Here is a 23,529-nt window from a genome sequence, read left to right on the forward strand (position 1 = left end):
TGGCCCTGAATTCGTACTCATGCCCGACAATGCCATGGCTCATGTAGCGCGCATCACCAGATCTGTCTTGCGAGAACTGGACATTCAAGAGATAGACCGACCTTAATCCCATAGAGCATGTGTGGGATAGGCTTTACAGAAGTGTTCTTGGGAGTCCTGTTCCACCACATACTATCCAAGACCTCGGACAGGCTCTCATTGAAGAATGGGACCTGATACCGCAACGTGACGTCGATTTAAACGGAGCATGCCACGTAGGTGCCAAGCTGTGATGAATGCTCGTGGAGGACGTACACCATACTGAAGCTCTCCAACTGTGATAAAAATCCACCCTGGAGGACTGTAATCACTTTATTTTTGCCCCTATTTGGACATTTCCTTTTGAATTCTGAAAATGAACGCGAATCCATCGATCTTCTTTTCTATACTTCAACGGTAAAGAATAAAGATTTACTTGGTAATATACCTGGGTGTGAGGTATTTTTTTGTGGAGCATGACATACGTTCAAAACATGTTCCGCTAATTTTTTGAACTGTATATTATTGTTTCGTGTCAAATGTTTTATCTGCATTGTATTCGTTGAAGCGTCCTGAGTTAACAAATTCTATAACTCTGTACCCTCTTCTCAACTATATCCTCATGAAACCTCTTTCCATCCTTTAGGTAATCAGGTGCCTAGGAATTCAGAGCTATTTTTTAATTTAACTTAATTTTCAGCTAACTTTTTCTTTGTCCTTCTTCTTGCAGATGACGTTTATGTTCGTATATCTGCTAGCGGCTATGGTTCTCTTGACTGACCCAGAGCTGGCTGCTACTATGTGTCCTCAATGGTGTACCTGTGGGCTGGATATAAAAGGTCGTCACCAGGTGATTTGCTCACAGGGAGGCATGCTGGACCCAATTCCGATCGCCTCCATGGACCAGCAAGTTGAGATATTGATCATCACCGCTCCAGAATCCAACCCTAACTTCATTACAATTGGGCCCATATTCCAACAGTTCAGGCGTCTTGAAGAGCTTCACATTACGGACTCAAACATACCGGCCATAGGCAGGCACTCCTTTTGGGGTGTTCCTACTCTTCAGGTGCTGAACCTCACTCGTAATAACATTTCTCACGTCCTCGACTACAACTTCAGAGGGCTGGCCAACCTACTCAGATTGCACTTGGATGATAACAGGATCGAGTCGATGCCGAGTGGAACGTTCCGGTATCTTCAAGAGCTGCGAGTGTTGACTCTGGCCCGGAACAGGATCACAGAGCTTGTACCACGTCTCTTCCTCATGCTGGGAAAACTTCACGAACTTGATTTAAGTGGCAATCAGCTCGTTGAACTGAATCCAGAGGTCTTCAAGGATGTCCAGGTGAGATACATTTATCAAATATATGCCCTTCATATATTGTTCTCTCTCATCAGTGAAATTCCAACATGAAGTGCCCAAATCTCTTTAGAAATTTTGTAGAATACTGGCCTGTTTATTTTTCATCCTTGACCTATGTCCTTCAATACTTCTGAACATCCGAAAATTTTACTTTGTTTCATTTCTCCATAGGTATTTTCGACACCTACATTAGTCACAGTTTTTGTTAAGAAATAGACACGACAAATAGAGATCAAGGGAAGAATAAGTGCTTCTGCACTCAGGTTTGAAAGGCCGAATCGAGGTGCAGTCGGTTTACACCTAAAGGTGGTGTTTCGAAAGGAAAGTCACGTCCGTGTGTCTTGGTATCCACGTAAAACTGGAGGTCCCGTGGCTATGATTACGATACGTCATTAAGACTTCAAATTTGTTTACTTTATTAAGGGTATTTAAGCGTGAGAGATCCATGTCAGTGGGTTTAACCCCTTTTAGTGGCAAATTTCTGGCACTTTGGCGTCTCTAATAACCTAAAGAAATCGAGCGGGTGTTAAATAATTATTTTTTCTGAAATTGGTGTTGGAGTCATGCAATTTATTACAGTTTTGCTTGTGGTATTGTGGTAAATTACATCTTACTATCTAAAACTTATTACGTTAAAACTACGACCTAAGAGCGAGTTGGACGTGCAGTTAGGGTCGCATAGCTGTGAGCTTGCATTCGGGATATGGTGGATTTCGAATCCCACCGACGGTAGACCCGAAAGATGCTTTTCCGGTGTTTACCATTTTCACACCGGGCAGTACTAGCCCTTTCCTATCTTGTGTCACCGAAAACATTAGATGTGTCAGTGCGACGTTAAAACCGCTACCTTACCGGGCGAGTTGGCCGTGCACGTAGAGGGAGATAGTAGGTTCGAATCCCACTATCGGCAGCCCTGAAAATGGTTTTCCGTGGTTTCCCATTTTCACACCAGGCAAATGCTGGGGCTGTACCTTAATTAAGGCCACGGCCGCTTCCTTCCACCTCCTAGGCCTTTCCTATCCCATCGTCGCCATAAGACCTATCTGTGTCGGCGTGACTTAAAGCCCCTAGCAAAAAAAGACCGCTACCAAAAATAATACCTCCGTAAGCATGTCTTCAGTTACAACACTTACATTGAGCTAATTTTACTTCTCATTTATCGTTAGATGCTACTGATAATCTGGTATTAGTGGTCAATATGTTGAAACTATTATTCTGTATTTCGGGTGAAATTATTTTTAATGATAAAAATATACTCGGTAAGAATAAAAAATACGAACACAATCAAATTGATCTCAATTATGCCTTAAAGACTTTGAATTCTGAATAAGTGTGAAATACATCGTCCTTATATCCGCATTCTACCCTGAAGTAGAATTTTCCAGGAAGCACTTACTGACAATCGTGGATATTGAATTACAATTGGCTCTAAGATACGAGAGGAAAATTATTTAGTTTCCAAAAGAAAAAGAAATTGGAAGAAGTTTGCAGATGAAATTCGAGGAAATACTCCCATCACCCTGACTGCTCCAAACGCAAAATTTGAAATTGACGTTGTAGTAAATTCACTGAATAATCTGTGAGGTGTGTTGTGGCTGTTCATCGATACAAGTTCCATCTTTAACACGTCTCTCACGACATAGACTACACAGTTATTGGAATTGTGTAAATTCATGTGAGTGACCAGTGAGGCAATGGGCACCGATGTACATCTTGTTAACAGATTCTGAAACGTTCATAAAACACAAGCAAGTCAAACTTACAAGGGAACTGTCGATATTGTCATATCGAAAACGACAATGAAATTTCGCAGAGAGGATGAGAGGACCATAAGAAAGCAATGCACAAAAATTTCTCTGCCATTTCGAGCTGTTAGGTGCTGAAATTTATTTTAAAATGTATAATAAGATTGCACGCGTTAGCATATAGCTAGATGTGGACACCCTTGGTGACTAGCTGAAGCGAGTGCTTTACACTGAGCTTTCTATATGAGGCAGTAAACACACATTTCTTTGAGAGAGCAGTCATGAAACCAACTAATGTTCTAGAGTATATGTTACGTTATTTCTGTGAAAAAGGTTTCTCTACTTCTCGTGAAATAAATTCGGAAAGTAGAGAGATGGGTCGACATATGGTCAGACTAATTGAAAATCATCTCATGGGTGCTAACATTTTCTGGAAATCGTGTCTCAAGAGAAATAGTGGAAGCGAAAATGATAGTGGAAGCAGTGACACCTCATCTGCATTACACGAAAGAGAAGACAGTACACCACTACCAGGTACGAGAGATGTTACGGATCTGAGTTTGAGCCCCGAGTCTGATACTCGTCAATCCAGTGAAGGGACACCGCAGTCCTCTGTCAAATCTACCAGTTCACACTATGCTTCCAGTCCACAGAACAAAGTGAAACATGATGTAGGTCTTGCGTACAAGAGGAAAGCTGTACATTTATGGTTAAATAGGGGGTGGAGGTGAGTAAGAAGCGGATTTCGCAAAAATTGTCGTTTCGTAACGTCACTACGGTAATTGTAAATGTGGAAGAACTAATTAGAATGTACATCAGTACGTCGCATTGAACACAGGGAACTAATGTACGAAATCATTTTCTCGCATAGCAGAAACAAGAAGGTTGAAGCGGAATATTTGCGATCAAGACCTGCGACTGTGGGAATATTCAATGGACAACGTAATTTCACCTCATCTACTGGTTGGTTGAGTCACTTCGACAAAAAGTACATAATAAAAAAAAGAAAAATTAACGAAATTTGCATTCCGCAAGTATCTTCAAGAAGAAGTGGAAAAATATTAAGTCACGAAGAAATATGTAGAAGAAGCTACAGAGCGATTTTCAGACTACACCCTTTTTTTCAATGTACAATACAGATCAGTTTCGTGCGTGAAATGAAAGAGGAAAGGCCTCTCGTTTGTTGGTGGGAAACACACAGGAACAGTTACTCGATCAGTTAGTGCGCTCACCAATTCGTACGCAATTACGCCTACAGTTAGTTTGGCTGGTACACATTTTCCCAAAATTATCCATTGTACTACAGGAGGCAACTGAAACTGTCGGTCAGAGAGTTTCTAAAGAAGAGTTTCATACCAAAAATATGATTGTAACAGTGACAAAATCAGGGAAAGTGAGAATAAAAGAAATTGACTTATTGCTTTAAAGAAGCTTTCTTCGCATGCGGCGAAGACAAGACATGATTAAATATGCGTGATTCGCAACCAATTGCGCAACTTAGACTTCCCGATTTCGAAGTACCTACGAAATATCGCCTTTAAACAAGTAAGGAAAACTGTGAAGAACAATGTGCATAGTCGTTTTGCATCGTGCGAAGAATATTTGCGTTTTGAACATGCGATTAACGCACCTTATTTATTTATATTTCACTTTCGTTCCCTAACAATAAAGTACCGGGCGAGTTGGCCGTGCGGTTAGAGGCTCACGGCTGTGAGCTTGCATCCGGGGGACAGTGGGTTCAAATCCCACTGTCGGTAGCCCTGAATATGGTTTTCTGTGGTTTTCCATTTTCACATCAGGCAAATGCTGAGACTCTACCTTAATTAAGGCCACGCCCGCTTCCTTGCAACTCCTAGGCCTTTCCTATACCCTCGTCGCCATAAGACCTATCTGTGTCGGTGCGACGTAAAGCCACTAGCAAAAAAAAATAACAATAAAGTGACCTTGGCGCGCGGTAGCCTGCCAGTTCGTTCAATCTCGCTCCAGCACAACTGGAACTCTACTCCTCTGTGCGCCGCGCCAGCAAGCGAGATACACGGATTGTCCAAGTGCTGCGTTGTCACACGGATTTTGAATCAAGATTTTGACACCTTCTAGTTCGAAATGGCATGTACTTCTCTGTACATCGCTATTTTGTGGTCCCCTCATCCTCTCAGCAAAATTACGTTGTCGGTTTCGAAATGACCGTATCGATAGTTCCCTTGTTAGGAATAAATACTATTCTTTGCTCTCTTTTGCACTGCGAATTCGTTAGATGAACGAGCAGAGTCAAACTAATACGAATGTGTGTTGTTGGAATAATTGGTCACCACATCACCAAGTCCATTTTCATAAAAATTATACTAAATTTCTAAACGTACGTCAATTGCCGAAGTTGAAATTTCCAAACGATTTGAAACTCGGAGGTGCTTATGGTGCGAGTGGCTGTTTGACAGGGAGCGCAGAGAGGGACATCCTTTAGTCGAGTGGGAAAGACCTGTGAATCGAGTACTTGAAACCTGCGACTTTAAATTTATCCGTAAAAACTTTTTAGCCTACAGCTTTCAGCGAAGTACTGAGACAATGAAAACTGCAGAATATTAATATACGATTTTCGATTTGAGTGCTTCTGAATGTTACACGTTACACAAAAATCACTCTAGCGGTACTGAAATCGTATATGCCAGTAAACGGTCTTGGTTTAAGATCATTTGGAAAAGGTAATCTCCGTATGGGCTATAAAGGCTCTTAGAAGAGCGGAAGATAAGAATTCCACTGACATTATAACGTAACTTTGTGGGATAGAGCGAGTAGTCTACGCTCGCCACTTTTGTCCCAAATAATTAATCTGGTATTGGTTTTACGTCCTTGTAACTACTTTTACGGTTTCTGTAGTATCTGATTAGACGGGAATTTGTCCCGCAGGAATACTTTTACGTGTCAGTAAATCTACCGATATGATACTGACGTATTTTAACACTATCAAATACCACCGGACTGAGCCAAGATCAAGTAATCAACTGGAGCTCACAAAGCCAGCGCTCTACCGTCTGAGCTACTCGGGTAGGCAGTAAGTACGCCTACTCATTTCTCGTGTAGGCTGGGTGAACCTCAGAGCAAGGTGCCTTATGAGAAGTAGAAGTATCATCTCTATTTTTTCGGCTTCCTGACGGAGGATCCAGCTTGTAACCGAGCAGCTCAACAGTTCCATATTAAACTTGATTTTGCTGTTTGTTTTACGTCGCACTGGCACAGACAGGTCTTACGGTGATGATGGGATAGTGCAGGACTAGGAAGGAAGCGACCATGACATTTATTAAGGCATAGCATTGATATTTAACTAGTGTGAAAATGGAAAACTACGGGCAACCATCTTCAGGGCTGCCAACAGTGTGCTTCGGACCCACGAGCTCCAGAATGTAAGCTAACATCTACGTGAACAAACCGCGTAGCCAACAGGCTTCGCCCGTATAAAACTGTAGGTCACGTAACTGTTGTCCGTCTCCGTAGCGTAATGGTTAGCAATATTAGATGCCGTCCGCGGAGACCTGGATTCAATTCCGTACTGCCAAGTTTGAAGAGTGCAGGAGGGCTGTATTTGATTTAAAAAATTTACACGCTGCTCTCCTCCATTGGAGGTGTGCCTGAAAAGAGCTGCACCATCCCGGGACGAGGGCATGAGTTTACATTACGTCACTGGTTTCTTTCACTATTTTTTCATGTCTTTTCCAATAAGCTGGTGGGGTCACAGGTGCATTTTGTGTCGTACCTCTGAGATACGCCCAGTCTTATGGCCGGATACTCTTTCTGAGTTAACCCCATGAGGAGGGATATATAGAGTTGTTACGTGTGTCTATGGCTGTCGATAGTGTCGTGTGTTGTGAGTAAATGAAGAGGTGTGTATTTAGACGAACACCCAGTCCTTAATTCCTAGACAAATTAACCAGACATGGCTAAAATCTCTGGCCCCGGGAAATCGAACTCGGGACCCTCCGAAACGAAGACGTCTACGTTGATCATTCAGCCAAGGAGCCAGTATGGTGACGTCACTGAGGGTCTCTACATTTACTGTCATTGCTTTCTTTGTATTTGGTCAATAGTCACCTTTGTGACACCCCCTTGCTCAGTTAACTCTTATCCAGAATCGCAAGGTAGCTCCAAGACTACCAGTAAGGGTAGTATTTTTTAAATTAGAACTTGCTTTGCGTTACACCGACACACACACATCTTATGGCGACGATGGAATTGGGAAGTGCTAGAAGTAGGAAGGCAGCGTCCGTGGCCTTAATTCAGGAACAGCTCCAACATTTGTCAGGTGTGAAAGTGGGAAATCACGGAGAACCGTCTTCAGGGCTGCCGACAATGGGGTTCGAACCCATTGTCTCCCGAATGCAAGCTCAAAGCTGCGCGCCCCTAACCGCATGGTTTTAGGGTAGTCAATTTGACGTCCCTGGAGTAGAAATGAACTTTGCGTTACAATAATAACAACAACAGTAGTATATTTTCGTCTATTTGACTCGGGTGTTACGTCCAACCCAATATGAAGGCTTAAAATACTTGTTCCCGAGACCACTCAGCCCTGTGCGGGCAAGCGAAAAGGCAGTTGAGTTTTAATCCCACTCTGTCATCCTAGATGTTCTTTATTCTCCTCATATGCATACAAATTGCTAGGATGTTCCTGATGTGCAGATAACTCTTACAACAACTTCTCAACCTATCACCGGTTCGAACTCAACTGTCGGCAGCCCTGAGGATTGTTTCCATGTTTTTACATTTTCTCACCAGGCAAATGCTGTCTGTCTGTCTGTCCTCTTAATTTCATTTTAGTCTGTTACGTTTCTAGAGTTTCAATTTACTCATTTCTTAAATGAATTTTCATCATATACGGCCATCAAGCTTGAGTAGCCTTTTGTTCTACACTTTTATCTATTCTTCTGCCCAGCTTCTTGGTTGATCAGCACAGTCATCTTAGATTCACAGGGCCCCGAATTCGATTCCTGGTCTGTTCTGAGATTTTAACCGAAAATGGTAAATGGCTCAGAGACTGGATGTTTATTCTGTCTCCAACATCCCTACAACTTACAGAGCACACACAACACTATCCCCCACCACAAAAACACGCAATTTCCTATACACGGCAGATGCCACCCACCCATGTCGGAGGGTCTGCCTGACAAGGGCTGCACCAGGCTAGAAATAACCACACGAAATTATCTATTCCTCCTTAATTGAAAAATTTCTTTGAGGGGCAATTTTATTATAACTCTTTACAACTGGTCGTTTTACCTATTCGTCAACCATCGCATGCTCTTTCAGCAGCACTGTATTATTTTCGTTGTATCTTCAATTCTGTGCTTGAATCAGGAAAACAGAAATAATAACCACAGTGATCTGTTAGTAATTTACGGAACACTGTGGAAATTAACTGCTACGTCTTCCCAGACGTATTCATTATGATGCATTGAGTTCACATGTATTATTTTCGTTGTATCTTCAATTCTGTGCTTGAATCAGGAAAACAGAAATAATAACCACAGTGATCTGTTAGTAATTTATGGAAAACTTTGGAAATTAACTGCAACGTCTTCCCAGACGTATTCATTATGATGCATTGAGTTCACATGTATTATTTTAAAGAAATTTGAAGAGTTAAGTAATCAAAATAGTTCTCATTTGATTTCCATTATGTTCAAAGTCACCTTTAAGGGAACAATCCGTTTTATATTTTTCATTTTCTTCCTTGAAGGCACAGAATTAAATGTGTCATTATTCTAAGTGCTTTATCTGTTTCTATTAATAATACGATGTTATAATTTTATTTTTTTATAGGAGCTGAGAGTGTTACGATGCCGTGGCTGCGGATTGTCCAACATAAACACGATGATATACCGCCTGCTTCCAGACCTCAATCTACTAGATTTAGGAGACAACGAATTTAAGTATATTGCATCAGACGAGTTTCGAGATCTCCGAAAGCTACAGATTCTGCAACTGGATGGAAACCAGCTGCCCGTGGTACTGGAAAGGACATTTGGTGGGCAGTCCGATCTCCAAACGCTTACCCTTGCTAGAAATCGCCTCGCCAAAGTGACCACGACTGCTTTTACAAACCTCACCAAACTCAAAGAGCTAGATCTTAGTTACAATAAGCTGGATCGTCTAGAAACTACAACCTTCCTTCCTCTAGCAGAGTCCCTGAGGAGTCTTGAACTGAGTGGAAACTTAATCTCCATATCAGAGATGAAGTACGTCTTACAAATCGTATCAAAACTCCGTGATCTTTCGCTGGCAGACATGGCTCTGTCAGAACTTCCCTTGGGTTTCTTCGTCTACCATGAACACCTAAGATTTTTAAACCTGTCTGGAAACCATTTTGTCCATTTTCCTGTCCAGATTCTCTCCCCAGTGCCCAAATTGCAAGAGCTTGATCTTTCAAGAAACCGATTCCGTGGTTTGGATGAGAGATTGATAGATCGGTTTGATCCCATCAAGATAGTTCATCTTCATGACAACCCATGGGCCTGTGACTTATGCCACGTCACACCAATACTGAGCCGTATAAACAAGAGTAATGGGAACACATTCAAAGGACTCAGATGCGCTACGCCATATTCTCTTGAGGGACGATTGCTCGAAACTCTCCATCGCTCCGCTTTGGGGTGGTGCAGTAGCAGTGAGGGAGGGTTTGGCTACATGGACGGTGCTGGGAACGGAGCGGCAGGAATTTCTACAGGCTTCCTGGGTGACGATTCCCGCCTTGGGTTGATTGCTGCAGGTGCTGCAGTGTTGTTACTTCTTCTGACAGGTATATCACTTGTAGCTGGCATCGCATATTCCCGCCATCACGCTGCTCACTATTATACTCGAGAAGACCAAAGAGGGCCGGAACAAGAGGCCATTTTTGAAAACCCAGCTGCCATCCTCAGTGAAAATGGAGATATTGAGTACAAGATTGTGCCCATGGATATCTCCAAACCGAAAAAGAAAAAGGTATCTATATCCACTATTGACGGCATTACAAAAGATCCTGAGCTACACACACTGACAAATGGGACTTGAGTGGTAAAGTTTTGCGAGGTGTTGGAGACTCGCTGCTAGTATAATGCCCACAAAGTCTTCGTGTTTGCCCGTCATGCTCCAGCAAGACCTGTACTGCCTACCTTGCGTGGGGTATGGGGTTTATGAGAGTGTAATGTTCATGTATGTGTGTGTAATCTATATACACTGCCCAATATTTCGGGCATCACGAGGAAAGATAACGTCTGTGATATATCTAAGAATAAGTGCATACAGTAAAGACAAATACATAGTTCTTTTTAATAGAATTTCGATCATTACAGGGAAAGTGTTTAATTGTGGCATAGGAAGAGCTGATCATGTGAGTTAGTAGGAACTATAAGACATGAGCTATTGTGTGTTTTCAGTGTAATGGACAAGCAGATGTACTATTTTTATTGCTAAGAAGTGGAAGGAGCCAGTGCCCGGGAAATAAGGGATGGCGATTTGTGAGAGATTGATAATGAAAATGACTGCATATTTTTCCATTTATAAATGTCTTTCTCCTTATGATTATATATATAGATAATTTATTTCTGAATTATTATGATCTAGAGTGCTAGAATTAGTCGTAGTTTATCATGTACTGAAATATTCTCGGAATATTTTAAAAGCATCATCATTGTACTTAGATTGTATCTCTTCCCATCAACATATTTTTGTATTAGTAAATAGAACACCCTTTACCCTACGAGTGACGATATTACCAATTACTTACTACAACCACATCCGTACTAATATTTACTTTCTTGGCCATATTACTCTTTAATTATAATAAAACCTGTGGTGTTTCATGACTTTACACATGTAGTACTAGTGAACAAACTTGGATGCCTTAGATTTAAACCAGAATTAAGTCTCAGAGTACGAAAATCAGCCCTTAAACACAGGCTTGGATGATGGTCATGAACTGTGATAATTTATGCATTTCATATCTGTACTAGAATGTGATGATTAGGGGTGGAGGTTAGGACACCGAGCATTCGAAGTTAACTACGTCACGTGTTTTAAAAATCGTGTTGTTTACGTCAACTGAAGCTGGTACAGGAACTTGTAAAGTGTGAAGCTATGCTTCAATCAGAACATTGGTAGGTAGGTGACTAAAACATATACAATATAACATAAATTTATCAACGTGACTTACCTCATTCTCTTCTTTATGGAAAATATTAATATGCTTTGAATGAGTATTTATGGTGCACTTAAATCGTCACTAATTTTGTTTCAAAGAACAATTGTATACATTAAACTTGGACGTTTTTAATACCTGCCTGTAGGCAAAGCTTTGGTGTCGAGATTTCGTTCCCTAGTGATATATACAGGAAATCGTTATATAAATTGAGTATTTTTGTGAGAGTTCGCGAACTCTTACCATCTATCCTTGTTTGTAAAAAGAACAGCACATATCAAGAACAGTAGAAGTATAACGTGAAAGGTGATTCTGATACAGTTCTGATACTTCTCTCTGGAACGTGCGCTATCAGTAATATCGTTCAAAATTGTAGTTATCGAGACGAACGAGTTTCTTTGAAAATGCCGTGAGGCCATAATATTGGTACTATCATTTACGAATTCAGAGTAAACCAGTACAATTAATGTAAATACAGATTATACTGGATCACAAAATGTTTCATCCGCAACAAAAACTAAATCCGTTATCAGCGTTAACACAAACGAAGTAATATGGCTCATTTATATTCGCCCAGTATAAATAACTGCTGGTTTTATGGCCTTTATTTATCATAAAGACTATGTTAACTGAAATGAATGATCATACGCCGCACGAAGTAGCAGAACTGCACTGATGACTGTTTAGAAGCCGATATAAACCCTATCACTTTAAGGAGTCTAAAGCGTACTTTCTTGTAATGTTCGTATTCATTTTAACCTTCTGTTGTTATTTCAAAGATCAATTTAATTTTCAAGTGAGGAATTTTTTTTTCTGTCCATATATTAATTTTTAAGGTGTGATAAATATTAGAGTAATCACAAAAATTAATTTAGGATGTTATTGTCTATTTTCTGCTTCTGGATAACACGTTCAATAAGAAGTCGAAGGGAAACAGACGACGACTCTTTTCCTAAACATACACGAAGCAACCCAGATTTGCTGTTCATATGTATGAACATTACTGTTTTTAAGGGTGCATGATCCGTACACTTTCTTATTCACTCACGTGAAGACCACCGAAATAAACCTTAAGTCTGAAGTATTCCATTCCAAATCGTTACAAAATCCACTATTTCGACTGACAACCCTGAAGAGACCCCAATAGTCCCATTACTTTTACTAGTTAATAAAGTTAATTAGAAACTCAGCATTTGACAATTATCAGGTGGTAGCTTCGCAGTTTTAAATCGCTGCTAAGCTTAGACTACTTCGATTGTAATCGGAGTGAGTGGTTCAGATGGTTGAGACGCTGGCCTTTTGACCCAAACTAGGCAGGTTCCATCCTGGCTCAGTGCGGTGGTATTTGAAGGTGGTCAAATACGTCATCCTCCTGTCGGTAGATTTACAGGCACATAAAAAGATTCCTGCGGGACAAAATTCTGGCACCTCACGGTCTCTGAAAGCCATCAGAATGTAGTTAGTGGGACGTAGAAACACAACATTATTATTTCCTCGACTGTAACCAAATATAAATAATAAGAACAACTAAGTTTTTGTCCGTGAATTCTTCTGGATGAATTAAAACTGAGTATTGTTGCAATGTCAAAGAGTGAATCACTAGCCTATCTACTGTTGATGTAACGCTTTTCTAATTCAGCCACTTTCGGAGGACCTACATTATTGGAAAAAATATATATATGACACCACTGTACACTATTAAGCAGAAACAAATGACGCATCGTACCGGTATATGAAAAGAGACAGGGAGGGTTTTACTGCTCAGTGTTACGATGGAATAGCAAGACGAGGCGAGGCTTAGTTACTTTCAATGTGGGGTAATCATTGGTTGCCACATAAGAACTAAATATGTTAGGGACATTTATAACTGTATGAATTGACACAAATCGTCTGACAGTGATGTATTTTTAAAGTGGAAACGTGAAGTACAACCACAGCACAACCACAATCTGATCGGCCACATATAATGACAGCCAGAGACTAACGAACATTAAAGATGGTGGTTTGAAAATCGTGCGTTTGTTAGGATCTCCGCTTATACTACGTATATTCCCTACCTTGCATGTTGCTTTTCCTCCCATCACGTCGCCGCTGCTCCACGCATTCAACTACTCCAATCACCTGTCGTCTGGCTACTCAATTTATCACGTGACCCTGACGTCATCCTCTCCACGCTTCGCCTTCTCCACTTGTGTGTGTGCTGGTGCTTACCTATTGGACACGTGATAATGACGCTTCTGGAACATGCTGGCTTTCAGCCTCTTTACTTTTCTCGATCCTTCTGTACTGCTATATATTCCCACTCCGCTGCTCCAAAAATTGAGTCTGCCTTCGTCTCGGAGTGGTGGAGCACCAAAATAACTGTGCTACGTTAAATAATGTCACTTCCATCTGGACTGTTATTTCTTCAAGTAATTTGGTGAGCAAGACTTATTATATTATTTGGACATTAGATTTTCTATTGGGACATCTGCCACAGCTGAACTTTCATTCCGCCGGCTTAAATTTGTATCTTCAAATCACATATGCAAGACTTTATTTCTGCAAAAACCTTTCAATCCCGAAGTGCGCTCCGGACAATGTAAAGATTGTAATCTCATCACCCGCCTCCTAGGACGTATGATACTTTGTATTATAATATCATAACAACTGATCCCGCAGCATAGACACATCCGGAGAAGAAAATCCTTTCCCCAGATCGATCCTTACCCCACTTCCCCTTTCCCTTCCTTTCGCATTTCTTTTCTTTCAGGTTTTGCTCCTTTTTTATTCGGCTTTTATATTCTTCATTGTACGCTTTGTATTTGGTCATAAGGTTTTTTGGATACATTTCTTATGATCTATAATGTAAATGTGGCACATTTTTCTTATCTTCTCAGGTTTCCTCTATATGATTCACTATCTATCATACTTTTGTCTTCGATTTATTACCATGTTACAAAATGTTTCATTATTTGTTTGTTTATTGTTAAATTATATCTTATTTATATTGTTAAACTTTGGTTTTCCCTTATTCCTATATTCTTTCATTTTATGACCTAGCTCCTTCTTACTGCGCGTTTCCATCGTTCAAGTATTATTATCTGTGCCTCTTTTTCTACGACCTTTTTGCTTAAGCTATACATATTTACTAATTCTATACTATATTATATCAGTATCGTATGTACATTACCACTACTGCCGAGCACTACAGTTGACTAACTATTGATAATCGCACGCCACCAACATGTTGTCTGTAGAAAGAAACACCACGGAATTCCAAAGTGCTACGCAAGGTACAGACAGTCCCATGGTTGTGCTTCCAGAATTAAAGAAAATATGGTTTCATGGTCGAGTGGCTGCGCGAGAACAAAATATCTCCCTTCTTAATAAAACGCGCCGCCTAGCGTGGTATAAAGAGTGACACCCCTGGACACTGGAACAGTGGATTTATTTATTTATTTATTTATTTAGTTATTTATTTATTTATTTATTTAGTTATTTAGTTATTTATTTAGTTATTTAGTTATTATAGACTGTTATGCCTTTCAGCGTTCAGTCTGCAAGCCTTTGAGAATTTACTGAACGTCGCCACAAGGCTCGATTTGCAACTAGTGTTGTGGCCTCATTTAGTTCTATACCTCTTATCTTTAAATCGTTAGAAACCGAGTCTAACTATCGTCGTGTTGGTCTCCCTCTACTTCTCTTACCCTCCATAGCAGAGTCCATTATTCTCCTAGGTAACCTATCCTCCTCCATTCGCCTCACATGACCCCACCACCGAGGCCGGTTTATGCGTACAGCTTCATCCATCGAGTTCATTCTTAAATTAGCCTTTATCTCCTCATTCCGAGTACCCTCCTGCCATTGTTCCCACCTGTTTGTACCAGCAATCATTCTTGCTACTTTCATGTCTGTTACTTCTAACTTATGAATAAGATATCCTGAGTCCACCCAGCTTTCGCTCCCGTAAAGCAAAGTTGGTCTGAAAACAGACCGATGTAAAGATAGTTTCGTCTGGGAGCTGACTTCCCTCTTACAGAATACTGCTGATCGCAACTGCGAGCTCACTGCATTAGCTTTACTACACCTTGATTCAATTTCAGTTACTATATTACCATCCTGGAGAACACACAACCTAAATACTTGAAATTATCGACCTGTTCTAGCTTTGTATCACCAATCTGACATTCAATTCTGTTGAATTTCTTACCTATTGACATCAATTTAGTCTTCGATAGGCTAATATTCATACCATACTCATTGCACCTATTTTCTAGTTCCAAGATATTAGACTGCAGGCTTTCGGCTTAGTCTGCCATTAAGACCAAGTCGTCAGCATAGGCCAAACTGCTTACTACATTTCCACCTAACTGAATCCCTCCCTGCCATTTTATACCTTTCAGCAGGTGATCCATGTAAACTACGAACAGCAAAGGTGAAAGATTACAGCCTTGTCTAACCCCTGTAAGTACTCTGAACCAAGAACTCATTCTACCATCAATTCTCACTGAAGCCCAATTGTCAACATAAATGCCTTTGATTGATTTTAGTAATCTACCTTTAATTTCATAGTCCCCCAGTATAGTGAACATCTTTTCCCTCGGTAGCCTGTCATATGCTTTCTCTAGATCTACGAAACATAAACACAACTGCCTATTCCTCTCGTAGCATTTTTCAATTACCTGGCGCATACTGAAAATCTGATCCTGACAGCCTCTCTGTGGTCTGAAACCACACTGGGTTTCATCCAACTTCCTCTCAACGACTGATCGCACCGTCCCTTCCAAGACGCCAGTGAATACTTTGCCTGGTATACTAATCAATGAGATACCTCGATAGTTGTTGCAATCCTTCCTGCTCCCTTGCTTATAGCTAGGTGCAATTACTGCTTTTGTCCAATCTGAAGGTACGTTACCAACACTCCATGCTAATTTTACTACTCTATGAAGCCATTTCATCTCTGACTTCCCACTATACTTCACCATTTCAGGTCTAATTTCATATATTCCTGCTGCCTTATGACAATGGAGTTTTTACCATCCTTTCCACTTCCTCAAGCATAATTACACCAACATCATTTTCCTCCTCCCCATGAGCTTGGCTGTTCGCAACACCACCAGGATAATTTCCTTTTACATTGAGAAGATGTTCAAAATAAATTACTAACTAAATTAATATTATAACTAATTAATATCCAAACTCTTATAACTGGCTAATCTTCAAGCACGCACACATTCCTACTTCAACAATTCAGTCAGCTGTCCTCAGCAGTAGTCCCGGCAGGCGACATTAAATCTTGATAAAAAGCTAGTTTTTTTGACCTAAGCTGGCAGGGAATTCATGGAGTTTTTAACTCGCGTTATAAATTGTGGAAATCTAATGGGAGGATATCGGTATGGAGAATGATCGGGGAACGCTATCTACCTGAATATTTAGTACCAACAGTGAAGTTCCGAGGAGGTGGCATTGTGGTTCGGGGATTTTTCCGAAGACATGGACTAGCCCCTCTTGTAGGACTGAATGAACTGTAAACGCAGAATGATTTCGTACCACCTACAGTGGAAAATCAGTTCTGTGATGACCCTTGTTTTTATCAACATGATAAGGCTCCGAATCATGTAGCGGATACGCGGAAACATCAAAACACCTTCTGTGGCTACGGTTCGTCGGTAAGAATGGGATGTGTTTCCCAAGGAAACGTTCCGACACATTATGGAAAGTCTCCTTGGCGGAGACAGGGCTCTGATAAAGGCAGTAGGCTGACCAACATCGTATTAACGTCGACTATTAGGGGGTATGTTATCAGCAAATACGGTCTTCAGTTTGAGGTAGCTGTCCGGATACTTTCGGTCAGATAGTGTACACCAACCCTCGTGTAAAATACTAACTAACCTTTAGACATTCTTCATCCGATCTGTCCATCAGGGTACTTCTGAATGCACCTCCTGTCTGTCCTCAAATTTACCCTTTGGCTTGAAGTCCGTAGCCGAAGATCATGGTTAGTCCCAGCTGTAATGCAAGACATCTCTGTAATTCACAAGCATCACTGCTGTGATTATCGAAGATCTTATGATGTGGTGTTCCCTGTAACTCTCTTTGTTGTAAACAAGGTAAGGTTTACATGAATACAACTTATTTATTTGCTTCACATAAAAATTTACAGGAATGAAACATAAAATTGTCTTGAAGCAAAGTAGATAATTAAGCTTGAGAGAGTTTCTGTCACTATACACTATGTACACTTTGAATGCATTTACAATAGCTTCTATCTTGAAAAGATAGTTCGTAGGAATGTTCAGTTCGTGATAGTCGAAAACTATCAGTTTCACTAGCATTGATTAGCGAATAGAGTTCCTTCTGACTCGAAGTGTCTGAGTTTATGAGTTTGCACAGAACGACAGCTAAGTTCACAATTAGAGAATCTAATGTGTGTGTCGGAGCCTGAGTGAGATTGGGGATGTGTAGAGTACAGCATCGGGGCTCGACTGGAATGAAGGAACGGTAAATTGGAGCAGTGACCTGAGGTGAAACCTCATACTACCAGAATTCAGTCCACCTGGTCGAGACACATTTTAAAGAGGAGTAGCCTCCGTGTTCGACGTACAGTGTATTCTGGAGCAGGACACTGGGGAGAATCCTGGGGAGTGACAGACAGGGAGCTCCTTTTATACTGCACTCGACATTACAGGCACGCGCACTGAAGGCTGCGCGTCGAGTCTCGCAATATACACGTTGGCGTGCGTGCGGCTGGCAGGCGCTGAGCGGAGAGAGCGGAGGATATACACACTCTTGATTTCTAACTAATCGACAATCATTTTCACCCTGCTTACCTGGGTTTGATTTCCTGCTCTCTCATGTTTGATGACTGGCTTTTCAGGGCATGAGAGCTCCGGGAGTTTGTTGCTATCTTCTTAACAAGGCGTTCGCGATACGGCAATCCATGTGTGTTATTTCAAACGAAAAGTCACATCCCTGATGTTCGAATTAGGTCCCGTGTATTATGATCATAGGATTCAGTCACGTAAAAATGTAAACTTGCTTGCTTATTAATAATAATGTTGTTCGTTTTGATGTCACACTAACTGCTTTTTCACGGTTGTTGGAGAGGCCGAGATGTCAGGCGTTTGTCCCACAAAATTTATGAACGTGCTAGTAAATCTACCGAAACGAGGTTGGCGTAAAAGATCAACTTGAAATACCACCGGACTGAACCGGGTTCGAACCCATTAGCTTGACCTCAGAAAGCCAGCACTATGGAAACTTGCATCTTTTCAGATAATTTCGCTGGACTATAGGGGATCAGTCAGCCTCATGTAATATAACTGAATACTAAAAATAATCCTAATTAACAGTTGATTGCTTTGACGAAAATCTTGATCTAATATTATTTTATGCTCAAAGTTTCCTTCACCGCAGCAAATATGGGATACATTTTCATAATTATCAGTACTACTTATTTATTTCATGACGTCACTGAACAAGCTAACATTATAACGCTAATGATTATTAAAAAACTAGCTTGGATAACACTAACCTTAAATCCTATGATTTGCATAAATTTGCACACAACGCAAAATGAAACAACCCATGTCAAACGGCTTACAATGCCTACGGTTATTCCTTGGACTAATTCCGGCACCTCCTTCGATATGATTTCAGGTCGATGAGACTGAAGTGTCGTAATGCGCCTCACCCAATTCTACGGTGGATGGACTGCTGCACCCCATGCGCTCCCCAAGCATGATCTCATACCACAAGAACCTACATTTGTGCCTTGGAAACCAACAATAACACAACACAATCAACCGTCACGAACTCTGTGGATTGACATCTATCGTGACGTTCAAATAAAATAATTGCAAAACTTTGTACAACCCTCAAATCAACACCAAACAACATCACTACCGATTCTCCAATTTTGACATCCCTGAAAATGGTTATTTTCAACATAACGTACCATCGTCTCATTTCCGCCGCTTCGATAATGAATTCAAGTCTCTACTAAAATGACTTTCTTCTAAAATAATGAACTCTAATTCCAAACATTTTACAACAAATGACAAATCTCGATTAGTTTCTTCGCTATCACTCAACAAAACACACATGTTATCTTGACCTGCATCAAATGATAACCTCGCCTCGCTGGCAATTCACATGGAATATAATTCTTGACCCCCTCCGGTCCCACGGTGTAGGGGCAACGCGTCCGCCTGTCACCCGTCGGCCCCGGGTTCGGTTCCCGGCCGGTCAGGGGATTTTAATTGTTAATGATTAATATCCCTGGCCTGAGGACTGGGTGTTTGTGTCGTCCTTTCCTCACATTCAATACTCTACACTTCCGCAATTACACTTACACGCAGGTTCCTCTCAAATGGTGGAAATAGTGGCAAAAGATCTGTAAAGGTCGACGCTACGAACAAATATCAAGTCTATTATTATTAATTCTTGACCCACATAGATTATGCGAAGAGATTTAATTTAAAACGTCACTTGAAATATTCTTATCCATTCACGGTCCTATGGTTTCACGTGGAATCCTAACTATGGACTGACGTTAATCCCATATCATTAAATTACACAAAATTAATTCTCGGGTTCCCTACAAAGAAATCCCGGCATAAAGTCTCGTCAACACTACCGGATTTCATAATCTCATCCACATTCCTTCCCATTTTCGCAAGACTTGAAACACTTGCTACCACAAATTCTCTACACTCCATATTATTGTCGTGTCTAAAATCTTTACCATAAATAACCAAATGGTTTCACTTACGATTTCCTGACGTTTACTACGGTAGTTTTGTCGGAAATTCTCCTTAAAATATACTTATATTAGAAAAATAGTCCCACCATGTCGCTGTAATTTCTCTAGCGTGAGAATGAGAATCACCACCTGTTCTCCACGTGCTGTCTCTGATCAGAGATAAAAAATGTGGCTAGAACTCATGACTTGTAATTTATGAGACCTCATGTAATGACTTTAGGACTCTGGCTTCTTATGACTCAAAGGTCATGGGTTCAATAACAAACGTATAAAATAGGGGATTTTGTTGCTAGCCCTGCCCAAGTTATCTATTGTACCAAACGTATAAAATAGTAGTGTTTTGTTGGTAGTCCTACCCAAGTTGCATATTATACCAAACGTATAAAATAGGGCTTTTCTATAGTCCTGCCCAAATTATATACTGCACCTAACGTGTAAAACAGGATTTTTAATTTTTTACGCTTTTGTTTTACGTCACACCGACACAGATACGATGGGATAGGGAAGGGATAGGAGTCGGAAGGAAAGTAGCCGCGGCCGTAATTAAGGTACAGTACTACAATTTGTCTGGTGCGAAAATGGGAAACTACGGAAAACTATCTTCCGGGCTGCCAACAGTGGGGTTCGAACCCACTATCTGCCGAATGCAAGCTTACAGCTGCGCGATCCTAATCGTACGGCAAGCTCGCTCGGTCAGGATTGTTTTTCTGCCTGTGTTCAACGCAAGTTATTTATTAATGTACAGCCCAGTTCAAATACCACATCGAACCAGGTTGTCAGAAGTAACTTCACATATTCATTCAGTAGACGTGGCTGATGACGAAGAAGCTCCAAACACTTTATATGAGGCAAAAACAACCACAACAATTACTTTGACACTCCAATCTTTTCAGAAATGCAAATAGAGTTTATACAGTTAGGTTTTCTATTGATTTAGTTTAGAAGCTGGTGATATCTTCAGTCTCAATTCCAAGCATTTATGTGCGTCGAAAATGCCCGACGCCTGTGTTTCTCCACGTGCAACTATTTTTGTGGTTTATAATTGTGATAGCCAGAAACTTGTAGTATATTTCTATTCCATAATATTTAATTTCGTGTGGCTATTTCTAGCCCGGTGCAGCCCTTTTAAGGCAGATGCCATGTATAGGTATCTGCGTGTTATTGTGGTGGAGGATGGTGTTATGGGTGGCGTGTGAGTTGTATTGATGTTAGAGACAGCACAAACACCCTGCCCACGAGCCATTGGAATAAGTCAATGAAAGTTGAAATACCCGACTCGGCCAGGAATCGAACCCGGGACCCTCTGGAACAAAGGCCAAAACGTTAACCATTTAGCTATGGAGCCATAATAAGGTAAACTCGTGTCCCCATTCCGAGGTGGTGCAGCTCCATTCAGGCACACCCCCAATGGAGGTGAGCTGCATGTACCATTTCAATCACATACCAGTCCTCCTGCCAGTCTTAAATTTCTGGCAGTACCGGGAGTCGAACCCGGGACCCCGAGGAGAGCAGTTAATAATGCTAACCGTTACGCTACGGAGGCGGACTATTCCATTATATACCTGGAATGACTGGAATGGAATGAAAATCCGAGTAGGAAACATGTTCAGAATAGCCGCTGAACTGTGTCGAGTTATTCAGTCTCCAGTTCTAGCTAGCGGGTTCGATCCCAGCTCCTCTCGGTAGTATCTGACGGTGTCCAAAATATGCCAGCCTCGTGTCAGTAGATTTATCGGAATATTATAAAACTCCTTGTGAACAACATTCCGGCACCTTAGCGTCGCCGAAAAGGCGAAAGTAATCAGTAGTACGTGAAACCAATAACATGATTATTATTATTATTATTATTATTATTATTATTATTATTATTATTATTATTATTATTATTATTATTATTATTTATTGTGGCACTAAGACAATTGTGGGAAAAGTGCAAGAAAAGTAAATTAAAAGGCACATGGGACTTACCCATGATCGGGTTTGGTACAACTTTCTAAAAATTACCTCTTCCTAGCCTCAATTATTGCTTGTGGCAGTCGATAATATTCAACTACTGTACTGCATGAGGACGAAATACTGATTTAGTTTTTGGAAGTGGAAATAGCACCTTTTGAACAGACATTCCTCAGTTCTACCGTTGATCATATTTTAGAGGACTCGGCAACGAAGGAGGGAAATTTCCACTTCTTATTCTTACTTTTCCGAATATTTTAGTACAACAAGAACGTGAACAAACAAGTCTGAGTTGAATTCAATTACACTAACATCTGAGTGTTTACGGAATTATGATGAGGTGTCTCAAACCGAAGATCTAATTGGCAAGCCTCCATTACTGAGTGGCTCGGACAGTTGAGACACTGGGCTTTTGACCCCAACTTGGCTGGTTCGAGCCTGGCTCTGTCCGGTGATATTTGAAGGCGCTCAAATACGTCAGCCTTGTTTCGGTAGATTTATTTGCACGTAAGGGAACTCCTGCGGGACAAAATTCCGGCATCACGGCGTCCCCGAAAACTAAAAATTATTTAGTGGTACGTAACGCCAATTACATTATTATTTATTATTAAATTGTACGTTAGTGATTGTCACAGAAATTAAGAGAGATTTGTTATTTTCAGCCTATGGGCTAAGACTCAAGAGACTCAACGACTTTGTCAGAGTATGAACCTTTCTAGGAACCGTCCAGAACATACCACCGTGTACTAAGCTCTTAACCGACGTTTGGAATTTGTTACTTGATACGTGGGAAGTCTGAAAATAGTAAATGATTTATTAACCTCCTGCAATATTGACGCGTAGAGCTCGCTGTGTGTTGATCTTTCATTATAGAATGTATGTTGGGTATTCAGCCCGAAAGCTGGTTGGATCCTCAACAGGTTCACCATTAGCTGTAATAGATGGCCTAGGTGTCACTGAAGAGGCGTACTAGGGAAATGAGGAGTGAGGTAGTTTCCCGTTGCTTTCCTCACTGAGCCGGAAGTTGCTATTGCACATCAGTCTGCCAAGCCTACTGAAATGCGTGCACCAACCGACCCTATGAGCGACATCTTCGCACCATTCATAGCAGGAACTGGCTGCATAAGGAATGGAATTACTAGCGTCACTCATACCTCAGCCTCTTTCATATTGTCAAACCCAAGTATAAGACTGAGACAGGTCAATGAAAGTGACAATTTTATTCTAGCCCATACCAGAAGACATAGTGCACTGTAAACACTACATCTTGCCAGCAAAGGCCTCGTTGTAGGATGTCAGAGTTATTTAGCAACGATTTATCTGGTATTCCGTACTATGAACCAATAATTGCGAAATAAGAAAACAACAGTGCAATTTCTTAAAAATTACACAACCGAGCTCGATAGCTGCAGTCGTTTAAGTCCGGCCAGTACCCAGTATTCGGGAGATAGTAGGTTCGAACCCCGGCAGCCCCGAAAATGGTTTTCCGTGGTTTCCCATTTTCACACCAGGCAAATGCTGGGGCTGTACCTTAATT

At 41.0% G+C, this 23,529-nt stretch overlaps 1 protein-coding gene across 1 annotated transcript in view; it reads left to right on the forward strand.

The window, feature by feature from the left end:
- Window positions 1-10,847, forward strand: part of LOC136863208 (leucine-rich repeat-containing protein 15) — a 111,787-nt gene extending 100,940 nt beyond the window's left edge. Inside the window, exons 2-3 of the mRNA XM_067139574.2 lie at window positions 749-1,366; window positions 8,938-10,847. Coding sequence (XP_066995675.1) covers window positions 749-1,366; window positions 8,938-10,167 — 1,848 coding nt within the window. The 3' untranslated portion in view covers window positions 10,168-10,847. The remainder of the gene's footprint in view (window positions 1-748; window positions 1,367-8,937) is intronic.
- The last annotated feature ends 12,682 nt before the right edge of the window (window positions 10,848-23,529 follow it).

Source organism: Anabrus simplex, chromosome 2 (assembly GCF_040414725.1).
Source record: "Anabrus simplex isolate iqAnaSimp1 chromosome 2, ASM4041472v1, whole genome shotgun sequence".
Classification (NCBI taxonomy): domain Eukaryota; kingdom Metazoa; phylum Arthropoda; class Insecta; order Orthoptera; family Tettigoniidae; genus Anabrus; species Anabrus simplex.